Consider the following 20,483-nt stretch of genomic DNA (forward strand, 5'->3'; position numbering starts at 1 on the left):
AAACAAGGACTTTTTGTGCTCTAGCATAATAGTCTTTCCTGTCTATTTCTCATCTTTTCGGTTAAGAGTTTTAAACTTTTTGTTTTGATTACAAAGTCAAAATCAGATTTGCCAAAAATGTATTTCATAAATGCTTCCTCTAAGTAGCTATTTATATTTCATACCTCATGTTATATAGGTTGCAAAATCAAATATAAAACATGCGTGTTTTATTGTAGATGTAAAAGAAAATGCTTTGGAATGAAAAGAATTAAAGCATTGAAAAATTTTCCCCAAACTGTCTCATTAGTAATCCTCACTCAGTATAATTACGCCAATGCAAATTTATTTGTTTCAATATGTTCACAATTAATCTTTTAGTAGTATAGTAACAATTAAAATCATTCATTCAATTATTTGAAAATTATCTTATGTGTTTTTTATATATATTTCACTTATAATTCTCTATTTAAAATTTTTTGACTTTTATTTTATGTATTTTTTTACACAGCAGGTTCTTATTAGCCATCCATTTATACACGTCAGTGTGTACATGTGAATCCCAATCTCCCAAATCATCACATCACCACCCCCACCCCCATGCCACTTTCCCCCCTCGGTGTTCATACATTTGTTCTCTACATCTGTGTCTCAATTTCTGCACTGCAAACCGGTTCATCTGTACCATATTTCTAAGTTCCACATATATGCGTTAATATACGATATTTGTTTTTCTCTTTCTGACTTGCTTCACTCTATAAGACAGTCTCTAGATCCATCCACGTCTCAACAAATGACCCAATTTCGTTCCTTTTTATGGCTGAGTAATATTCCATTATATATATGTACCACATCTTCTTTATCCATTAGTCTGTTGATGGGCGTTTAGGTTGCTTCCATGACCTGGCTATCGTAAATAGTGCTACAATGAACATTGGGGTGCATGTGTCTTTTTTTTTCAACTTTTTTCTGTAAATTTATTTATTTATTTATGGGTACTTTGGGTCTTCGTTGCTGTGCACAGGCTTTCTCTAGTTGTGGTGAATGGGGGCTACTCTTCACTGCAGTGCACGGGCTTCTCATTGCAGTGGCTTCTCTTGCTGTGGAGCACAGGATCTAGGCACACGGGCTTCAGTAGTTGTGGCACACAGGCTCAGTAGTTGTGGCACACGGGCTTAGTTGTTCCACGACATGTGGGATCTTCCCTGACCAGGGCTCGAACCCATGTACTCTACATTGGCAGGCAGATTCTTAACCACTGCGTCACCAGGGAAGTCCCACATGCCTCTTTTTGAACTATGGTTTTCTCTGGGTATATGCCCTGTAGTGAGATTGCTGGATCATATGGTAATTCTATTTTTAGTTTTTTAAGGAACCTCCATACTGTTCTCCATAGTGGCTGTATCAATTTACATTCCCACCAACAGTGCAAGAGGGTTCCCTTTTCTCCACACCTTCTCCAGCATTTGTTGTTTGTAGATTTTCTGATGATGCCCATTCTAACTGGTGTGAGGTGATACCTCATTGTAGTTTTGATTTGCATTTCTCTAATAATTAGTGATGTTGAGCATCTTTTCATGTGCCTCTTGGCCATCTGTATGTCTTCTTTGGAGAAATGTCTATTTAGGTCTTCTGCCCAGTTTTGGATTGGGTTGTTTGTTTTTTTAATATTGAGCTGCATGAGCTATTTATATATTTTAGAGATTAATCCTTTGTCCATTGATTCATTTGCAAATATTTTGTCCCATTCTGAGGATTGTCTTTTCGTCTTGTTTATGGTTTCCTTTGCTGTGCAAAAACTTTGAAGTTTCATTAGGTACCATTTGTTAATTTTTATTTCCATTACTCTAGGAGGTGGATCAAAAAAGATCTTGCTGTGATTTATGTCAAAGAGTGTTCTTCCTATGTTTTCTTCTAAGAGTTTTAGAGTGTCCGGTCTTACATTTAGATCTCTAATACATTTTGAGTTTATTTTTGTGTATGGTGTTAGGGAGTGTTCTAATTTCATTCTTTTACCTGTAGCTGTCCAGTTTTCCCAGCACCACTTATTGAAGAGACTATCTTTTCTCCATTGTATATCCTTGCCTCCTTTGTCACACATTAGTTGACCATAGGTGCGTGGGTTTATCTCTGGGCTTTCTATCTTGTTCCATTGATCTATGTCTCTGTTTTAGTGCCAGTACCATATTGTCTTGATTACTGTAGCTTTGTAGTACAGTCTGAAGTCAGGGAGTCTGATTCCTCCAGCTACATTTTTTCCCCTCAATACTGTTTTGGCTATTCGGGGTCTTTTGTGTCTCCATACAAATTTTAAGATTTTTTTTTTGTAGTTCTGTAAAAAATGCCATTGGTAATTTGATAGGGATTGCATTGAATCTGTAGATTGCTTTGAGTAGTATAGTCATTTTCACAATATTGATTCTTCCAATCCAGGAACATGGTATATCTCTCCATCTGTTGGTATCATCTTTAATTTCTTTCATCAGTATCTTATAGTTTTCTGCATACAGGTCTTTTGTCTCCCTAGGTAGGTATATTCCTAGGTATTTTATTCTTTTTGTTGCAATGGTAAGTGGGAGTGTATCCTTAATTTCTCTTTCAGATTTTTCATCATTAGTGTATAGGAATGCAAGAGATTTCTGTGCATTAATTTGTATCCTGCAACTTTACCAAATTCATTGATTAGCTCTAGTAGTTTTCTGGTGGCATCTTTAGGATTCTCTATGTATAGTATCATGTCATCTGCAAACAGTGACAGTTTTACTTCTTCTCTTCCAATTTGTATTCCTTTTATTTCTTTTTCTTCTCTGATTGCCATAGGTAGGACTTCCAAAACTATGTTGAATAATAGTGGTGAGAGTGGACATCCTGGTCTTGTTCTTGATCTTAGAGTAAATGCTTTCAGTTTTTCACCATTGAGGATGATGTTGGCTGTGGGTTTGTCATATATGGCCTTTATTATGTTGAGGTAGGTTCCCTCTATGCCCACTTTCCAGAGAGTTTTTATCATAAATGGGTGTTGAATTTTGTCAAAATCCTTTTCTGCATCTATTGAGATGATCATATGATTTTTCTTCTTCAATTTGTTAATATGGTGTATCTCATTGATTGATTTGCATATATTGAAGAATCCTTGCATCCCTGGGATAAATCCCACTTGACCATGGTGTATGATCCTTTTAATGTGTTGTTGGATTCTGTTTGCTAGTATTTTGTTGAGGACTTTTGCATCTATATTCATCAGTGATATTGGTCTGTAATTTTCTTTTTTTGTAGAATCTTTGTCTGGTTTTGGTATCAGGGTGATGGTGGCCTCATAGAATGAGTTTGGGATTGTTCCTTCCTCTGCAGTTTTTTGGAAGACTTTGAGAAGGATGGGTGTTAGCTCTTCTCTAGATGTTTGATAGATGTTTGATAGAATTCACCTGTGAAGCCATCCAGTTCTGGACTTTCGTTTGTTGGAAGATTTTTAATCACAGTTTCAAGTTCATTACTTGTGATTGGTCTGTTCATATTTTCTATTTCTTCCTCGTTCCTTGAAGGTTATACCTTTCTAAGAATTTGTCCATTTCTTCCAGGTTGTCCATTTTATTGGCATAGAGCTGCTTATAGTAGTCTCTTAGGATGCCTTGTATTTCTGCGGTGTCTGCTGTAACTTCTCCTTTTTCATTTCTAATTTTATTGATTTGAGTTCTCTCCCTCTTTTTCTTGATGAGTATGGCTGATGGTTTATCAATTTTGTTTATCTTCTCAAGGAACCAGCTTTTAGTTTTATTGATCTTTACTATTGTTTTCTTTGTTTCTATTTCATTCATTTCTGCTCTGATCTTTATGATTTCTTTCCTTCTGCTAACTTTGGGTTTTGTTTGTTCTTCTTTCTCTAGTTCCTTTAGGTGTAAGGTTAGATTGTTTATTTGAGATTTTTCTTGTTTCTTGAAGTAGGCTTGTATAGCTATAAACTTCCCTCTTAGAACTGCTTTGCTGCATCCCATAGGTTTTGGATCGTTGTGTTTTTATTGTCATTTGTCTCTAGGTAATTTTTGATTTCCTCTTTGATTTCTTCAGTGATCTCTTGGTTATTTAGTAACATATTGTTTAGCCTCCATGTGTTTGCGTTTTTTGTTTTTTTCCCTGTAATTCATTTCTAATCTCATAGCGTTGTGGTCAGAAAAGATGCTTGATATGATTTCAACTTTCTTAAATTTACTGAGGCTTGATTTGTGACCCAAGATGTGATCTATCCTAGAGAATGTTCCATGCGCGCTTGAGAAGAAAGTGTAATCTGCTGTTTTTGGATGGAATGTCCTATAAATATCAATTAAATCTATCTGGTCTATAGTGTCATTTAAAGCTTCTGTTTCCATATTTATTTTCATTTTGGTTGATCTGTCCATTGGTCGAAGTGAGGTGTTAGAGTCCCCAACTATTATTGTGTTATTGTTGATTTCCTCTTTTATAGCTGTTAGCATTTGCCTTATATACTGAGATGCTCCTATGTTGGGTGCATATATACTTATAATTGTTATATCTTCTTCTTGGTTTGATCCCTTGATCATTGTGTAGTGTCCTTCCTTGTTTCTTGTTACATTCTTTATTTTAAAGTCTATTTTATCTGATATGAGTATAGCTACTCCAGCTTTCTTTTGATTTTCATTTGCATGGAATATCTTCTTCCATCCCTTCACTTTCAGTCTGTATGTGTCCCTAGGACTGAAGTGGGTCTCTTGCAGACAGCATATATATGGGTATTGTTTTTGTATCCATTCAGCAAGCCTGTGTCTTTTGGTTGGACCGTTTAATCCATTCATGTTAAGGTAATTATCAATATGTATGTTCCTATTACCATTTTCTTAATTGTTTTGGGTTTGTAGTTGTAGGTTATTTTCTTCTCTTGTGTTTCCCACTTAGAGAAGTTCCTTTAGCATTGGTTGTAGAGTTGGTTTGGTGGTGCTGAATTTTCTTAGCTTTTGTTTGTCTGTAAAGCTTTTGATTTCTCCATTGAATCTGAATGAGATCTTTGCTGGGTAGCGTCATCTTGGTTGTAGGTTCTTCCCTTTCATCACTTTAAGTATATCATGCCTCTCCCTTCTGGCTTGTAGAGTTTCTGCTGAGAAATCAGCTGTTAACCTTATGGGAGTTCCCTTGTGTGTTATATGTCATTTTTCCCTCACTGCTTTCAATAATTTTTGTCTTTAATTTTTGTCATTTTGATTACTATGTGTCTTGGCTTGTTTCTCCTTGGGTTTATCCTGTATGGGACTCTCTGCACTTCCTGGACTTGGGTGGCTATTTCCTTTCCCATGTTAGGGAAGTTTTTGACTATAATCTCTTCAAATATTTTCTCGCGTCCTTTCTCTCTTCTCCTTCTGGGACCCCTATAATGCGAATGTTGTTGCATTTAATGTTGTCCCAGAAGTCTCTTAGGCTGTCTTCATTTCTTTTCATTCTTTTTTCTTTATTCTGTTCCACAGCAGTGAATCCCACCATTCTGTCTTCCAGGTCACTTATCCATTCTTCTGCCTCAGTTATTCTGCTATTGATTCCTTCTAGTGTAGTTTTCATTTCAATTATTTTATTTTTCATCTCTGTTTGTTTGTTCTTTAATTCTTCTTGGTATTTGTTAAACATTTCTTGCATCTTCTTGATCTTTGCCTCCATTCTTTTTCCAAGGTCCTGGATCATCTTCACTATTATTATTCTGAATTCTTTTTCTGGAAGGTTGCCTATCTCCACTTCAGTTGGTTGTTTTTCTGGGGTTTTGTCTTGTTCCTTCATCTGGTACATAGCCCTCTGCCTTTTCATCTTGTCTGTCTTTCTGTGAATGTGGTTTTTGTTCCACAGGCTGCAGGATTGCAGTTCTTCTTGCCTCTTCTGTCTCTTTATCTTATGTTTAACTAACATGTGAATGTGAAATTCTCAGTAATTTACTCTTGTCAATGAGGTAGATATTAAAAACCACTATATGTTTAAATAAACCTGGATATGTAACACCATTTAAAATTAAATTTGATATAGTTGGGTAATTGGTTACACTGCTATATCTAGCATGTGTTAGAGCCTCTTACATGATTCTTAGAAAATTATATTGGTTGCTCTCATTACAGTTGAACAATGTGTTCTGATTATGGCTTCTCCATTGAAGTGGCCCTAGAAGAAATCTAGAAGTGAAATCCATGACAACCAGTGCACTAGCATGTAATCTACTATTAACTGGGCTGTGAGCCCCTCAGGGTCTCAGGCTGTCTTCCTTACATTTGTGCCCTGGCACCTAGCCCAGAGTCTGGAACATAGATGATGATGACGACAATCATTACTGAACTAAACTGAGGGACTGAGGACCAGATTGGAAAGTAGAGACCATGTGTTATTTTCCACCTGCTCTGAAATGTATTAATTTTCCCAGTGATTGTGAGCAGTTACCTGATCTTACTACCAGTTCCTACCCCCTTTAGAATAGATTCAGTCTTTCTCACGTGTATTAAGAGAAATTAAGAACACAAGATAAATCATATCAGAAGTATGAAGTTCATTTCTTCATAAATGAAAGAGGTTATGTTAATTTAAAAATGGCTTGGGGGGCTTCCCTGGTGGCGCAGTGGTTGAGAGTCCGCCTGCCGATGCAGGGGACACGGGTTCGTGCCCCGGTCCAGGAAGATCCCACATGCTGCAGAGTGGCTGGGCCCGTAAGCCATGGCCGCTGAGCCTGCGGAGCCTGTGCTCCACAACGGGAGAGGCCACAGCAGTGAGAGGCCCGTGTACCACCAAAAAAAATAAAATGAAATAAAAATAAATAAATAAGTAAGTAAGTAAGTAAATAAAAATGGCTTGGAAAGGAAATAGCCAAAATACTAAAGTATATCAGCACAGGTTGCCATAGCATTGGTTAGGTGCCAGACGTTTTACATATATTTTTCAGTCTTCAGAACCCATCAAAATGATAATATTGTTGCTAGAAAATGATTATATTATCTTAAGTTATGAAAGAGAAAATTGAGGCTGAAAGGGAGGTTAAGAAATTTTCCCAAATTCACACAGTTAGCAGGTGGTACAACCAAGAAATTTCAATTCTTGCCCGCAAACTCATGTACTTTCTCCCACAGTCTAGCAGAAGAAAGTATCATTAATCATACAATTTCATAAATATTTTAATTATAGTATCATCACAATTTCTAATTAAATATTTGTGAAATTATATGATATATATCAGAGATCAGGGAATGAGTAAACTGACCTATAGGATATGTTTATCCAGAGAAAGAGGAAGAACTTCAAAAGTTCTCTCTCACCCTACAAAGAATATCACATTTTGTCCTTTTGAGAGCTTATGAATGCCATTTGCTACTATAGGAATTTCCTATAGTAGAATCACAGTTGGAACAGTGGAAGTATTATGTCCAGAAACATCATTTTTTAACTTCATGAGATCACAAAGCATGAAGCATTGAATAAGGGTCATCATGCTTGATTCAACATAGCTTTAGTCAACAACTTGCCATGAGAATTTCAGTCAACAGACAAGGTTTAACCTGAGAGGGCAGATCTCCTTATCAGTCCTGTTTGTGCTTTGCTACCAAAGCTATTTTGCAACTTTCCAGTGATAATTCATTGTGTTTATTAGCAGAGACTCTTCCTCATAAACTCTTTTTTCTTTTTGACTTAGACTGGCATAATATTATTATTCACAGGAAGTTATTTCAGCTTTTAACATTTCTCAGCTCCTGATAATTTTAACACTCAAATCCTTTTTATCAATGGAGTGAAAGTTCAGCCTATTAAATATTGGTTATCAGTGTCAAAAGGATATCTTTTGCGGGGGAAAAAAAGATACAACAAAGTCCCGTGTTAAGCTTTTCACTAGCACAAGGTCACAAACTTAGATGCCTACAGAAGCCAGGAGGGTAATTCAATGAAAAACTTAGTCCAGTAGGGACTGGTGATCAGATAGTTAGTGTCCTATCTGAAGGGGGCAGCCAAAACTCAGATCCAACCAAATTCTCTGCAGGAATTTGATCCAGTGTCACCAGATCTCCAGGTTTTTATTTGTTGTTGTTGTTATTCTTTAAGAGAAACCAGCAACCTGATTCTTATATAATATCTCCATATTGTTAATGTTGGCATTTAATATGTTTTAATGCCATGCAATTCTAACAAACATACACATAAGTTTAGACTTTATGACCTTGCTTCTAGACCATAGGACCTTAAATCTTAAAGAGTTCAATAAACATTCATTGAGCACCTTCTCAATGCTAGGTACTGTGAAAGGCACCAGAGATACTAAGACAAATACAATCCAGCACCTGTCTTTGAGTCACTCATATTCTAGTGACAGAAATGTGCATGGTACAAATAATTATTATCTAGTAGGAAGAAATAAAATTAATCATATAATCTCACATATATCAATACTTAATTATAAATTGTGGTGAGTGCTGTAAAAGAAAAAAAAACCCAGCACAATCATAGATGAGGGAAGAAGTAAGCTTACACCTGACATCTGAAGGATGAGCACACATTTATCCAAAGGAAGAAAAGGAGGAAGAACACTCTAGGCAGAGGGGATAATATCTACAAAGACCCTGAGCTAGGATGTAACTTGGCACTTCTGGGAAACTAAAAGGAGACCCAAGTGTGAATGATACATAGTAAACAAGGGGAAAAGTCACACACGTTGAGAATGGAGAGAGAAGTAGGGGTAGGTCATAAATGGACCTGTGGTCAATGTTAAGGATTTTGAGAAATAAGAGGCCATTGTCAGGATTTTAAGCAGGAAAATGGCAAAGTAAGATATGGGGTTTTAAGGGATCATTCTGTCTACAGGCTGGGAAATAGATTATGAGGGTCCTCTTATGCCAGAATCCCAGTGACCAGTTAACAGACTAATTCTGGAGTCTAGGCTTGTCCTAGAGTGATGCCTATAGAGATACAGAGAAGAGTGCAAACTTGGAATATATTTTAGACATAGTAAATTGCTGTGGAGTACAAAATATGCATGACATAGAGATACAAATGGAGATGATACTGGATAGGTAGATTGGGCAAACGCATGAATAACTTCAGCTGCCATAGTAACAAACTTAGTCTTTATCCTGTGGGTGAGACAAAAGTTTGATGGAATGAGTTGACACAGTTGGATTTGTGTTGACCTAATAGTAACCTGATTCAGTCTCCTGTCTTCAGTAAAGACTTTATGGTCCATCCATAACTAGTCTTTTTTTCCCCTATGCTCTAAGCTTAATCATCTACAAAAATTGGCAGCTTCTGAGGGTATTAAAGTCCATCTTTGTTTCCTATCTCTAAAGCAAATGAAATCATGACTACAATATTACTTCAAGTTTGGTTGTATTCTCTTCCATACACAGAATGGTGTCCTATGGAGAACATGTCAGTGAATCTAGATGTACATATTCAAATCTTCTATCTTATGACTTCCATACTCAGAACCTCATGTGGTACAGCAATGCATGTTGCTGCAGCCTAAATGCCCCATTGCTGATGGATGCATATTCCTCGTTTCCCACTCCCATCTGGAGAGCCCAAATGTATGCTGATGCCATGCAAATTCACATGAGTGTTTCTGAGTGGAATAGATTTTCCTGATGATGTGCAATTAGACAAGGGTAGCTGACACTACTACAGCATAAACTATTTCTTATAGAAATTCAGCATCTCAGAGTCTGGCTTTTGGACATGAGGGACCATATTTACCCTTTTGCTTAACAATTAGACAGGCAGACAAAATAACATGAAACAGTTTTCAGACATTGAACAATAGACAATGCAAGAGAATGATCCATGAGGGAATAACAACAAATGAGGTGAGCCCTCTGCCTGGAGAGAGTTTCCAGGGCACAGCACAATGAGGGTGAATCCAAGCAGAGCCCAGCAGTCTCTTTGAGTTGAAGAAATAGAGTTTAGATTCTGGGTAGCCCATAGTATCTGGAACCTGTGATTTGTAGGGCAGAGTCCTAGAGAGAATGGTACAGCTACAGAGAAAGAGCTCTTGTGAATTCAGTGAGAGGTCCTGTCAAGTCTTCAACTAAGTACTAATATGCACATGTATGTGAGGAAAGTATTAATGGTAAGGTAAATACCAGCAAAAAGAAACAGACAGAACAATCCCTAGACCACACACAGGGTCAGGAATAGTGTATGTTCCCACCATCAAAAGTGGAAAGACCTCCTAATAAATGGGTACTGGGTAGAATCACCAGAAGGAACAGAATTTGGACAAAATTAGTCTAGACTATAGGCCGCTCAGGAGATGACAAAGCTTTAAAAATAAGACTTGAATGTATAAAATTGATTCCAAGTGTCTGAACTATGTGTCAGCATAAAATCCAATACTTGTTACAAGAATGCAACAAAATCGCAAAACCAACATGTAAAACTCACAATGTTAATAAAAATTAATGTGTTCAAAAAATCAGGAGAATCATTACCCATAATCAAGAAAAAAATCAATCAATAAAAACAGATCCAGAAAAAGAACATACACACACTACTATATATAAGATAGATTACCAACAAGGACCTACTGTATAGCACGGGGAATTCTACTCAATATTCTGGGATAACCTGTATGAGAAAAGAATCTAAAAAAGAATGAATATATGTATATGTATAACTGAATCACTCTGCTGCACACCTGAAACTAACACAACATTGTGAATCAACTACATTAAAATAAAATTTAAATTTAAAAAAAGAAATGATAGTACTAGCAAGCAAAGACATTAAGATAGCCCTTATACATATTCTCCATATGTTCTAGAAGGTAGAGAAGAGTATGAGCATGATGAGGAGAGAGATGGAATGTTAAAAAAAACAAAACATAAATGGAACCTCTATAGATAAATACAATAGCTGAAATGGTAAGTACACTGGATGAGATTAACAGCACATTAGACACTGGAGAAGAAATATTGGAGAACATTAATACATAATGATAGAAACTATCCAAAATAAAACATGCAAATAAAATGACTGAACAAAATGAATAGAGCTTCAGTGAACTATGGGACAATATCAAGTGATCTAACATATGTGTACAGTAAACCCTTAAACAATGTGGGGATTGGGGCACCAACCCTCCACACAGTCGAAAATCCATATGTAACTTTAGTCTGTCCTCTATATCTGTGGTTCTGCATCTGCAGAGTCAACCAACCATGGATGGTGTAGTACGTATTTGTTTAAAAAAAAACACGTGTAAGTGTACCTGCACAGTTTAAACCATGTTGTTCAAGGGTAAACTGTAATTAGAATCCTAGAAAAGGAAGGGACAGAAAAAAATATTCAAAGAAATAGTGGCTGAAAACTTTCAAACTGTGATGAAAACTATAAACCTACAAAGTTAGGAGGCTTGACAAAACCAAGAAGAAGAAACGTGAATAAAAGCACACCAAGGCACATCATAATCAAATTGCTGAAAACCAGTGATGAAGAGAAAATGTTAAAAACAGTCAGAGGAAACAAGTCATAGAGAGGGGGCTTCCCTGGTGGCTCAGTTGTTAAGAATCTGCCTGCCAATGCAGGGGACATGGATTCGAGCCCTGGTCCGGGAAGATCCCACATGCCGTGGAGCAGCTAAGCCCGTGTGCCACAACTACTGAGCCTGCGCTCTACAGCCCATGAGCCACAACTACTGGAACCCATGCTCCGCAACAAAAGGCGCCACTGCAACGAGAAGCCCGTGCACTGCAACGAAGAGTAGCCCCTGCTCATCACAACTAGAGAAAGCCTACGTGCAGCAATGAAGACCCAATGCAGCTAAAAAATAAATTTAATTAATTAATTAATTTTAAAATAAAGTCACAGAGGAAAAAAATAGAATGATAGCAGATATCATTAGAAACAATGCGAGCCAGAAGATAGTTAGGGACATCTTTAAAATACTGGGTGTGGGGGGATGGGGACAATCTGTCCACTTGACATTCTACACCAAGGAAAAATATCCTTTTAAAATGAAGGCAAAATAAAGACTGTTTTAGACATACAAAGCAGGAACAATTTCTCATTAGCAGACCAGGAAAAATAAATGTTAAAAGAAGTACTTTAGGCAGAAAAAGATTATATCAGAGAGATATTTGGGGCCACAAGAAGGGATAAAAATTCCAGAAATGGGTAAGTATGGAGTAATTTTTCTTCATTTTTAATCTCTGAAAAAGATAGCTGATTATCTAAACTGGAAAGCAAAAAATAATGACAGTTTATTATGGGGTATATTATACATGTAGAAGTGAAATGGATGACAACCACAGCACAAAGGCTGGGAGGGGGAAGATGGAAATATACTACTGCAAGTTTCTTATAATATAAGTAAAATGGTATAAGATTATTTGAAGGTAGACTATGATAAGTTAAAGTTGTATTTTGTAAGCTGAAGGGCATCGCCAATAAAACAAAGCAAAGCTAATAAACCAATAGTGGAGATAAAAGGAAACATAAAAAATACTCCATTAATCCAAAAGAAAGTAGGAAAGAAAGAAAATAATGGATAAAAGCCAGATGGACAAATAGAAAACAATAGCAGAATGGTAGATTTAAACCCAACCATATTAGTAATTATATTAAAAGCAAATGGGAAGAACACAACAACTAAGAGATTTTAAGATTGAATAAAAAGCAACACCCAACTTTAAGATGAACTCAAGAAATCCACTTTAAAGACAAAGATAAAAAGTAAAGGATTGGGGCTTCACTGGTGGCGCAGTGGTTGAGAGTCCACCTGCCGATGCAGGGGACGCGGGTTCGTGCCCCGGTCCAGGAAGATCCCATGTGCTGCGGAGCGGCTGGGCCCATGAGCCATGGCCGTTGAGCCTGCGCGTCCGGGGCCTGTGCTCCGCAATGGGAGAGGCCACAACAGTGAGACGCCTGCGTACCGCAAAAAAAAAAAAAAAGGATTGAAGGTATACCATACTAACTATAATCAAACACAATGGATGTGTCATTCCATTTATATGACAATGTAGGAAAGTAAAGCATAGTGACAGAAAGTAAATCAGCGGTTGCATGTGTCCAGAGAATAGGGGAAGGTATGGCTACAAATGGCACATGGAAACTTTTTGGAGTGATGGAAATCTTCTGTACCTCGATAGTGATGGTAGCTATAGAACTGTACTTATTTGTCAAAATTCAGCAAATATTGTACTTAAAATTGGTGAATTGTATTGTTTGTAATTTATACCTTAATAAAGATGATGAAAGGAAGGGGGATGGAGTGAGAGAAAGAAGTGGGGAGGAATAAAGAGGAGAAGAAAAGGAACAGGGAGGAGGGAAGGGAAGAAAAGAAACTAACCATTTGTTTTCAAAAACTACAGTCACTTCAGTAAGAGTAGTTTCCACTGGCCCTTTACTCCATTATGTAAAACATTTTAGCCCTTTTTTCTGATCCTTATTTTCTACCCACATCTACAGTCTGATGGTCTTACCTTCCACCTCAAGAAATTTATTGACTGTTGTACTAAACAAAGATAACTGTATCCTAAAGAGAAATTCTGGCACCAGCGATGTGAAACTTTCACCTGATTAAATGAGGAATGCCTCAGAAGAAACTGCCCTTCCCTCTTGCTATCTATGACAACTAACTCTGCCCTTCCTGACCTCACTTGCTCCATCTCTCGCCACATCTTCTCTTTGTTGTTGAAAGCCCCACCCAACCCTCTGCACTGCTTTCACTCTTCAGCATCACAGTTCCCTTTCTTCAATAAGGAAGACCATTTCTATATCCTCCCCCGTCTCCCACCAGTAGGGAAAGTTGAATACATATGCAAGTGTTACTAGTGGGCCTTTGGGTACACAAAGGACCAAAGTAAGGCATGTAAACTTCAGACGGTAGATATATTTTATACAAGGACAATTAGACTGCATATAGGATAGACTCTAAGACTCTGGGGAAAGAGTTGGGATAATCAGATGGTGGAGATGTGATAAACTGATAAAACAGGGCTAAGGGTGGCATCAGTTGGAAAGAAGACATGAAATGCAGAGCAAAACAATATATAAACAGATCTGAGTGTTCTTATAACCACTTAAACCCATGCTAACAGGCGATTAAGTATAAGATATCTTACCTACAGACTGGAAGAAAATATTTGCAAATGATGTGGCCAACAAGGACTTAATCTCCAAAATGGGCAAACAGCTCATACAACTCAATAACGGTAACAACAAGAACAAAAAAACCAAACAACCCAATCAAAAAATGGACAGAAGACCTGAATAGACACTTCTATTCCAAAGAAGACATACAAGATGGTCAATAGGCACATGAAAAGATGCTCAACATTGCTAGTTATTAGAGAAATGCAAATCAAAACTACAATGAGATATCACCTCACACCAGTCAGAATGGCATCATTTAAAAGCCTACAAATAACAAATGCTGGAGAGGGTGTGGAGAAAAGGGAACCCTCCTACACTGTTGGTGGGAACATAAATTGGTGCAGCCACTATGGAAACAGAATGGAGGTTCCTCAAAAAACTAAAAATAGGGCTTCCCTGGTGGCGCAGTGGTTGGGAGTCCACCTGCCGATGCAGGGGACACGGGTTCATGCCCCGGTCCGGGAAGATCCCACATGCCGCGGAGTGGCTGGGACCGTGAGCCATGGCCACTGAGCCTGCGTGTCCGGAGCCTGTGCTCCGCAGCAGGAGAGGCCACAGCAGTGAGAGGCAAAAATAGAGTTGCCATATGATCCAGCAATCCCACTCCTCGGCATATATCTGGACAAAATTCTAATCTGAAAAGATACACACAACCCCAATGTTCATACCAGCACTATTTACAATAGCCAAGACATGGAAGCAACCTAAATGTCCATTGACAGATGAATGGATAAAGAAGATGCGGTATATATATACAATGGAATACTACTCAGCCATAAAAAGGATGAAATAATACCATTTGCAGCAACATGGATGGACCTAGAGATTATCATACTAAGTGAAGTCAGACAGAAAAAGACAAATATCATATGATATCACTTACATGTGGAATTTGAAATATGATACAAATGACCTTATTTACAAAACAGAAACTGACTCACAGACATAGAAAGCAAACTTATGGTTACCAAAGGGGAAAGGGGATAGAAGAGGGATAAATTAGGTGTTTGGGATTAGCAGATACAAACTGCTATATATAAAATAGATAAGCAACAAGCTCCTACTGTATAGCACAGGGAACTATATTCAATATCCTGTAATAAATGATAATGGAAAATAATATATAAAAGAAGATACAGATATAGCTATATAATTGAATCACTTTGCTGTATATCAGAAACTAACACAACACTGTAAATCAACTGTACTTCAATAAAAAATTTAAAAATTAAAAAAAATGTCTTGTCATACATCACAGAGAAGATTTAACCCATCTTATTCTGAGATGATTTTCTGGTCAAAGGTGATTCACTTATCTGATTATATTTAAATAATAATTATTTAGATACTCTGGAAACTTAGCTTGCTAAACTTTAAATAATGTACTAGTAACATTTCTTGTTCACTTCAGATCACCATGGATCAAAGCCTTTATAATTACATAGACATAGAAGTGGATATATGTGAATCTTTCCAAATAATGAAGGCTTTCTATAGAAAGGCATATATATCTTCATAGAGAACTTATGTTCCCCCAGACTTGAGAGTGATGAAAAAGTTGTTCTCAGAAACTATCCAGATGTTTTCACAGCTTTTATGTCTCCAGGTGCTTCTTACCCTGACCACACATTCCCTGTGGAGAGGATGGATGATTCTGTAGCTCCGGGTCAAGAATATACCTATGAGTGGAATATCAGTGAGGACAGTGGGCCCACCCACGATGACCCTCCATGCCTCACATATATCTATTACTCCTATGAAAATCTGGTACACGACTTCAACTCTGGACTGATTGGACCTCTGCTTATTTGTAAGAAAGGTAAAAAAAAAAAAAAAATCAAAAGAGCAAAGATGTTGGATTGGTAAAGATACTATAATGGAATGAGGCTTGGGCGTGTCTTGGTATCTTTTCGTAAATCAAGCAGAGAAGGGTGCAGAAATCAGATCATCATTTGACACTGATATTTGAGGATTTGCAATCTTCCTCTGTTTCTTAAACCCCTCCTTCATCTCGGTCCTGGGAGTCTCTCCCAAGTACATCTCTGTCTGAGAGTATGTTCTGCTGCCATGCCCATATGATCCGTAACATTTACCTCAAGGCCAAGTCTTTTTGAAAGTATACAGCAGTCCGTACTCTGCTGAGAGTACTTGGAAAGAACTTTGAGTAATAGATCTGAGGTTTGGGTTGGTAATTTGGTCTATAAATACACAAAACTCCAGGTTCCTTTCTTGCAAACAAGCTGAACACTTTGAGTGGTAGGTTTCAAACACACTCAACTGACTTCATAAGAAATTTCATTGGCTGGGATTCTTAGGAGCAAGCTTGGACTTTTATTTTATCCCAAACAAATTCATCCCACCTTTCATTAAAACAAACAACCACAACAAACTGCACTGTGGGAGATAATGTGATGGATTCACCATCTGTCTGTACATACACGCATACCATACCTACATACCTTCCTAATTCATTTATTCACTATACAAATACATATTTTCATTGCCTGGTATAGAAGATACTGTGATGACACCGAAAAAATTTTAAACTTATAAAAGTCTCTTCTTTCATTTTACTATCAGGTGCATTTTTTATTCATGAGAGTGGATTAATCTTGACCCTCTCAACCAATTCTCTAGCCTCCCATTACACGTACTAGCAAGATGGCTATATTAAACTTGGAGTGTGATGCGTTGACCAAATGAGCTACGGTACCTATGCATTAACTTATTTTCTTTAATATAAATTTCTTTATTTCTCTTTGGCTGTGTTGGGTCTTTGTTGCTGTGCACAGACTTTTTCTACTTGGCGGCGAGCGGGGGCTACACTTCATTGTGGTGCGCAGGCTCTAGAGTGCAGGCTCAGTAGTTGTGGTGCATGGGCTTAGTTGCTCCACGACATGTGGGATCTTCCCAGACCAGGGCTCGAACCCGTGTCCCCTGCATCAGTAGGTGGATTCTTAATCACTGCACCACCAGGTAAGTCCCTGCATTGACTTACTGACACTGGAAGAAATGGATACTTTTACTAAAGCCTTGACAGTCCCCACATGTTTTCTCTCTGTGCCAGATCAAATTTACTTTTAAAGCCCCATTCCTCAAGGCTATCAGGTGCCAGAAAGAAACAAGGTGGCACCAGGATTTTAATAAGCCTTCAATCATTATTACTTGATAGATGCTATTTTTATAAGAACACTTTACAGTTGACATCATTATGATTGGCTGCTTATCTTAAACTCTGTTATCTAGGAATAGCTAATGAGAGCCTTCTATCTGGGATGCTATTAAAAGTATGTCTTTTTCACAGGCACCCTAACTGAGGATGGGATACAGAAGATGTTTGACAAGCAACATGTACTGATGTTTGCTGTGTTTGATGAAAGTAAAAGCTGGAACCAGACATCATCCCTAATGTACACAGTCAATGGCTATGTGAATGGGACAATGCCAGGTAACACATGGGCTGTGTACTATCCAAAAATAGTTGAAGCACTGATCCCATTGTTTTCCTAAAGGCACTAGGGTAGTTGACCATACTCACTATTTTTTAACTCCTAATCTGAAAGGTAATGTAATCTAATTCAGTGGTTCTCAAGATTTAATCTTTTTTTTTTTGCTTTTTTTAACTAACAAGTACAACAGACAAATTAGAAGCTACCTAAGAGAAGGAGTGTGCAGTCTTATTACATGTAGTGCTCCGAGCAGGTTTCACCTTGGCCTACATCTCCAGGAAGACATCCAGGATATCAGCTTAGTCTCCTTCAGTGAGTTGTGTGGCCCCTGCTGCATGGTGACCATGTTTTCTTCCAGAGAGGAAGCCCTACAAAACAGAGTTCAAGGCCAGTCCTCAGCAGGAAGGGTCAGCAGGAAGAATGCAATGAAGACACTTACAGTGAAGATGAACAGGAGATTAGGAGAAATATCCAACATACAAAAATACTACTAGCATTTCAAAAGATGGTGGATGAGTAATATTCAGTGGCATATGGGATGTTTTTCTCTTTTCATTTACATGTAGACTCTTGTGAAAAAGCAAAATCATAACAATTGTTAAGAGAAAAAAAAAAACTGATCCCCACCTAAACCACTTCTACTTCTCTCTGATAGAAATGACCTAGAACCAAAGATCCTGTGGGGGAAAAATGGGAAAAATGAAATATTACTTTATTAAATAAACTATGCTTCAAAACACTAAGTTTCTCAGAGGCTGCTTTCTATATCTGAAAATCACAAATGGCTTCTCTTACTAAAAATAAAACTTGTCAAGAGTTGAGGTCTGGACATTGCTTTTAAATTGTATTCCATTTCATTTGATTCTATCTTCCCACCCAGGTCATTACAAATATACTAAGATGACCCTGGGTTTTGTTTTTGTTTTTTTTTTCTTTTTTTTTTGCGTTACGCGGGTCTCTCACTGTTGTGGCCTCTCCCGTTGCGGAGCACAGGCTGTGGATGCGCAGGCTCAGCGGCCATGGCTCACGGGCCCAGCCGCTCCCGCGGCATGTGGGATCCTCCCGGACCGGGGCACGAACCCGTGTCCCCTGCATCGGCAGTTGGACTCTCAACCACTGCGCCACCAGGGAAGCGTGACCCTGGGTTTTGATTCAGAGTTTAAAAACTTAGTTAACTGAGTTAGCACATCTGAGTTCACACCTTGCTCACTTCTCTACGTTAGTGTGGCTTTTAGCAGTTAGTTGTCTCAACGTGCTTTCGTAAAAAAATGGGTTAATCATCTATCCTGGTGCACAGGGTGTTTAAGAAGTTTTTTACAGATAACATAGCATGTTAGCTACTATGGGCCTTAGAGGGGAGTGGTCAAAAGAGAAATTGTATCTGTGTCCTGGCAAAGTAAATCATCCGTCTAAATATAGAGAAGGAGAAGCCAAAATAACCCATATGAAAAAATAAAAATTAATAACTCTATCAGGGCATAGAATTTATGAATTTATAGTTGAAAAAGACAGAGTAACTGGGGTCAAAAGTAGCTGGTAGTAGAAACTGAGAAAAGTTAATGCTTGTAAAACTGCCTTATGGGGCAGTATAAATTGAATAAATATGATAAACGCTAATACAGATGTATGAAATGCTCAACCCAATATATGCATTGATTGGAGGCAGACAAATTCTTCCACCAAAGCCTCCTACCTTCCAGCTTCTTGTTCTCACCTGTGATACTAGGAATTGGTCTTGTTACAATGGTCTGAACAAGACAAGCCCTTAGCCCCTCTTTGGGTAAGGGACTGATTCATGGCCCCACGGTCTAGTATCGAGTGATTATAGATCTGAAATTTAAAACCCAAGCCAAGGATAGAAGCCAGAGGTTGGAATCTCCCATAGAGCAAATCAGCATTTTCTGAGTCACTGTGGGAGCAAGAAGGAGCCAGACAGCTTTTGTACTCAGTTCTCATTACTCCATCCATGAAACGCTCCCAGTGACCCAGTATACTGAGGCTTTGTCCACTGCATTTTAAGGAGATCCTATAACCCACACAGTAATTCACTGCCTTGTCATTAAAAAAATCAACCAGTGGGCAAAGAAACAGTATAAAATCCTTAAAGCATCTTCACATCTTCTTCCTGTTAGGATCAAGCCCTTTTAGGATTAGAGGTTTAGGCCCTTAAACTCAGCCCTGTTGGAGGCTCTGGCAACTCCCTCCAGCTGAGTCCAGATTGGTACTAGAGTGACCAACTACTCAGGCCTGCCCAGGACTTTCTCAGTTCTAACACTGAAAATCCTGCCTCCTGGGAAACCCCTCAGTCCTCAGTAAACCAGGATGGTTGGTCACCTACTTTCTTCTCTCCTTGGCCTTAGCAATCCCTGTGTTTCTAAACTAATGTCCCCCCTCTCTGGGCTCTATAATACCACTTATTGCAATGAGTTGTGACTGCTTGTTTGCCCACCACTCGGATGTCTGCTTTTCTAGGGCAGGAATGAAAATGGGAGTGTCTGTACCCCCAGAACCTTGCACAATGCCTGATGCAAAGCAGGTGCTCAATACGTATCTGGTGAGTGAATTTGTTATCACAGACTGCTGACTGACTGTTTTGGCCCCCATCTCTCTCTCTCTCTCTCTCCCTCAGATATAACAGTTTGTGCCCATGACCACATCAGTTGGCATCTGATTGGAATGAGCTCTGGGCCAGAACTGTTCTCCATTCATTTCAACGGCCATGTCCTGGAGCAGAGCCATCATAAGATCTCAGCCATCACTCTCGTCAGTGCTACGTCCACAACTGCAAACATGACCATGAGCCTAGAGGGAAAGTGGATCATATCTTCGCTCATCCCAAAACATTTTCAAGGCAAGAAATTCTTTCAACAGTCTTGCTTACAAATGTAGGATCCTTTTGTCCTAGGCACTAAATCCCTCATTTTCCTTTGCTCTTGCAAGCCACCCACA

At 38.3% G+C, this 20,483-nt stretch overlaps 1 protein-coding gene across 3 annotated transcripts in view; it reads left to right on the forward strand.

Annotated features, from left to right (window-relative positions):
* The window catches only part of F5 (coagulation factor V), an 84,829-nt gene that overhangs the window by 17,303 nt on the left and 47,043 nt on the right, over window positions 1–20,483 (forward strand). For all 3 annotated transcript variants that reach the window (XM_060296622.1, XM_060296629.1, XM_060296636.1), the window contains exons 4-6: window positions 15,692–15,904; window positions 17,390–17,533; window positions 20,164–20,385. In XM_060296622.1, coding sequence (XP_060152605.1) covers window positions 15,692–15,904; window positions 17,390–17,533; window positions 20,164–20,385 — 579 coding nt within the window. The remainder of the gene's footprint in view (window positions 1–15,691; window positions 15,905–17,389; window positions 17,534–20,163; window positions 20,386–20,483) is intronic.

Source organism: Globicephala melas, chromosome 1 (assembly GCF_963455315.2).
Source record: "Globicephala melas chromosome 1, mGloMel1.2, whole genome shotgun sequence".
Taxonomy (NCBI): Eukaryota; Metazoa; Chordata; class Mammalia; order Artiodactyla; family Delphinidae; genus Globicephala; species Globicephala melas.